The sequence below is a fragment of the Limulus polyphemus genome, unplaced genomic scaffold, assembly GCF_000517525.1.
Source record: "Limulus polyphemus unplaced genomic scaffold, Limulus_polyphemus-2.1.2 Scaffold570, whole genome shotgun sequence".
Lineage (NCBI taxonomy): Eukaryota > Metazoa > Arthropoda > Merostomata > Xiphosura > Limulidae > Limulus > Limulus polyphemus.
Window position 1 is genome coordinate 17,819 of NW_013666180.1, and position 1,710 is coordinate 19,528.

General features: G+C 32.3%; 1 protein-coding gene across 1 annotated transcript in view; it reads left to right on the plus strand.

Annotated features, from left to right (window-relative positions):
• The window catches only part of LOC106459166 (glycogen phosphorylase-like), a 50,367-nt gene that overhangs the window by 15,184 nt on the left and 33,473 nt on the right, over positions 1-1,710 (plus strand). The window contains exon 5 of the mRNA XM_013918759.2: positions 405-516. Coding sequence (XP_013774213.1) covers positions 405-516 — 112 coding nt within the window. The remainder of the gene's footprint in view (positions 1-404; positions 517-1,710) is intronic.

Sequence of the window (1,710 nt, forward strand, 5' to 3'; positions counted from 1 at the left end):
ACAGTCTTGCAGACATTCCATAGGACAGCGTGGTCAACCAAAATTAACTATTATGGAGTATTTATAGCTACAAGTCTGCAGTATGGCTTAAACTAACCTTACAAATATTAAACCCTTCAAGTCTGACTGTGGGAGCTTGCATATTTTGAGACAATAATTGATGTAATCACTTCTCCCAGATAATTGATTGAATTGTCCAACTCTAAATTTAAGTATAGTTACTATTGGAGCTTAGACTGCACCAGACAGCTGAGGATGAAGGTAATATGTGACATGTTTCATTGCTTGCTTTACTAATTGGTAGTGTGAAGAATTTAAATGTTTTTTTTTTTTAACATAACAAAACATAACAAAGAAGTATGGATTTTTTTATTTTTTTTTACTAATTTCACTCACTGTTTCAGATTGTGTTTGCCATGCCTTATGACAGTCCTATTCCAGGTTTCCGTAATAATGTTGTTAACACCATGCGTCTGTGGTCAGCTAAATCTCCAAACAGTTTCAATCTGAGATTTTGTAAGTAGACCCAATTTAGTGTTATGAAGAACAATGAGGCATGCTTAATTTCTTTTTTTCATGCATTAAAACATTAGTAATATTCTTTAATTATTGTGTGTCCAAATCCTGCATATTATTTCCTTCTTAACCCTATCCTGACTAGTCATTGTCAGAAAGCGTTTTTGATATGCATTAGTAATCTATAGTTTGTGATAGGAAAAAATATAATGATTTCAAAATCTTGTATACATTTTTATAATGCCATTTATTTTAACCTAATTTAAAAGCAAGCACTTGTGTCTATGAGAACAGCAGCAAAGCATGCATTAGAAAAAACACATCTTTGAAATGATTAATTTTTATATTAAATGGAAAGTGTTCAGATAACATTGCCAAACATTTGTAAATTCTTTTTCTTAGGTAAGTAAGTGTCAAGAGAGACACAATTATTAGGTTTTTGATTTTGAGGCTTTCGCTTCATATTTTGGACTTGGGTGCACAGTTGATCATACTCATCAAAATAATGGATACACTAATTTCAACGTATCTGAGAATCATAGATTTTACATGTTCATGTCATGTTTGTATCCTAATCTGACTAGGAAATAATGTATTTATTTAACAGAAGTTGTCAAATGAACATTTCTGTGCTGCTTCCTGAAGTAACGTGATTTAGTTGTTATGCTTTAATTTGGGTGAGAATTTGAAATAAGATGGCAGCCCTGAGCTTATTGACAGTCAATCTGATCATTATATATTATCCATTCAGTTATCTACATTTTTTGACTGGCATAAATCTGTTAGCCTAACAATAGCCAATGAAAGAAAATATTTTTTAGTACCTATACTACATGTGTAAAGGTAGTATGCATCTTTAATGTGATAGTGAACATACAGACACGCTAACCCTCAATTGTAGAAGCACACACACACATTCATTTATCATACCTTTGTCCTAAGCAGGTCTTTAAAATTTTTCACTCAGTGATTAGTATAAATCCATTTGTATTCCTCCAACATTAACATTAATGACTCGTAGGAATTTTTCTGAATAATTGTAGTTCTGCAATCTAGTAATAAGTATAGTATTACGACAGCAGAAGTCACGTGATGCTGGTAACACATCATGAGTTTCTAGAAGGATCATGACTGTTCCTGGCAACTCTTGTCTTTTCCTGGCACCCTCTATTTTAGTATATAAGCCCGCCAAAT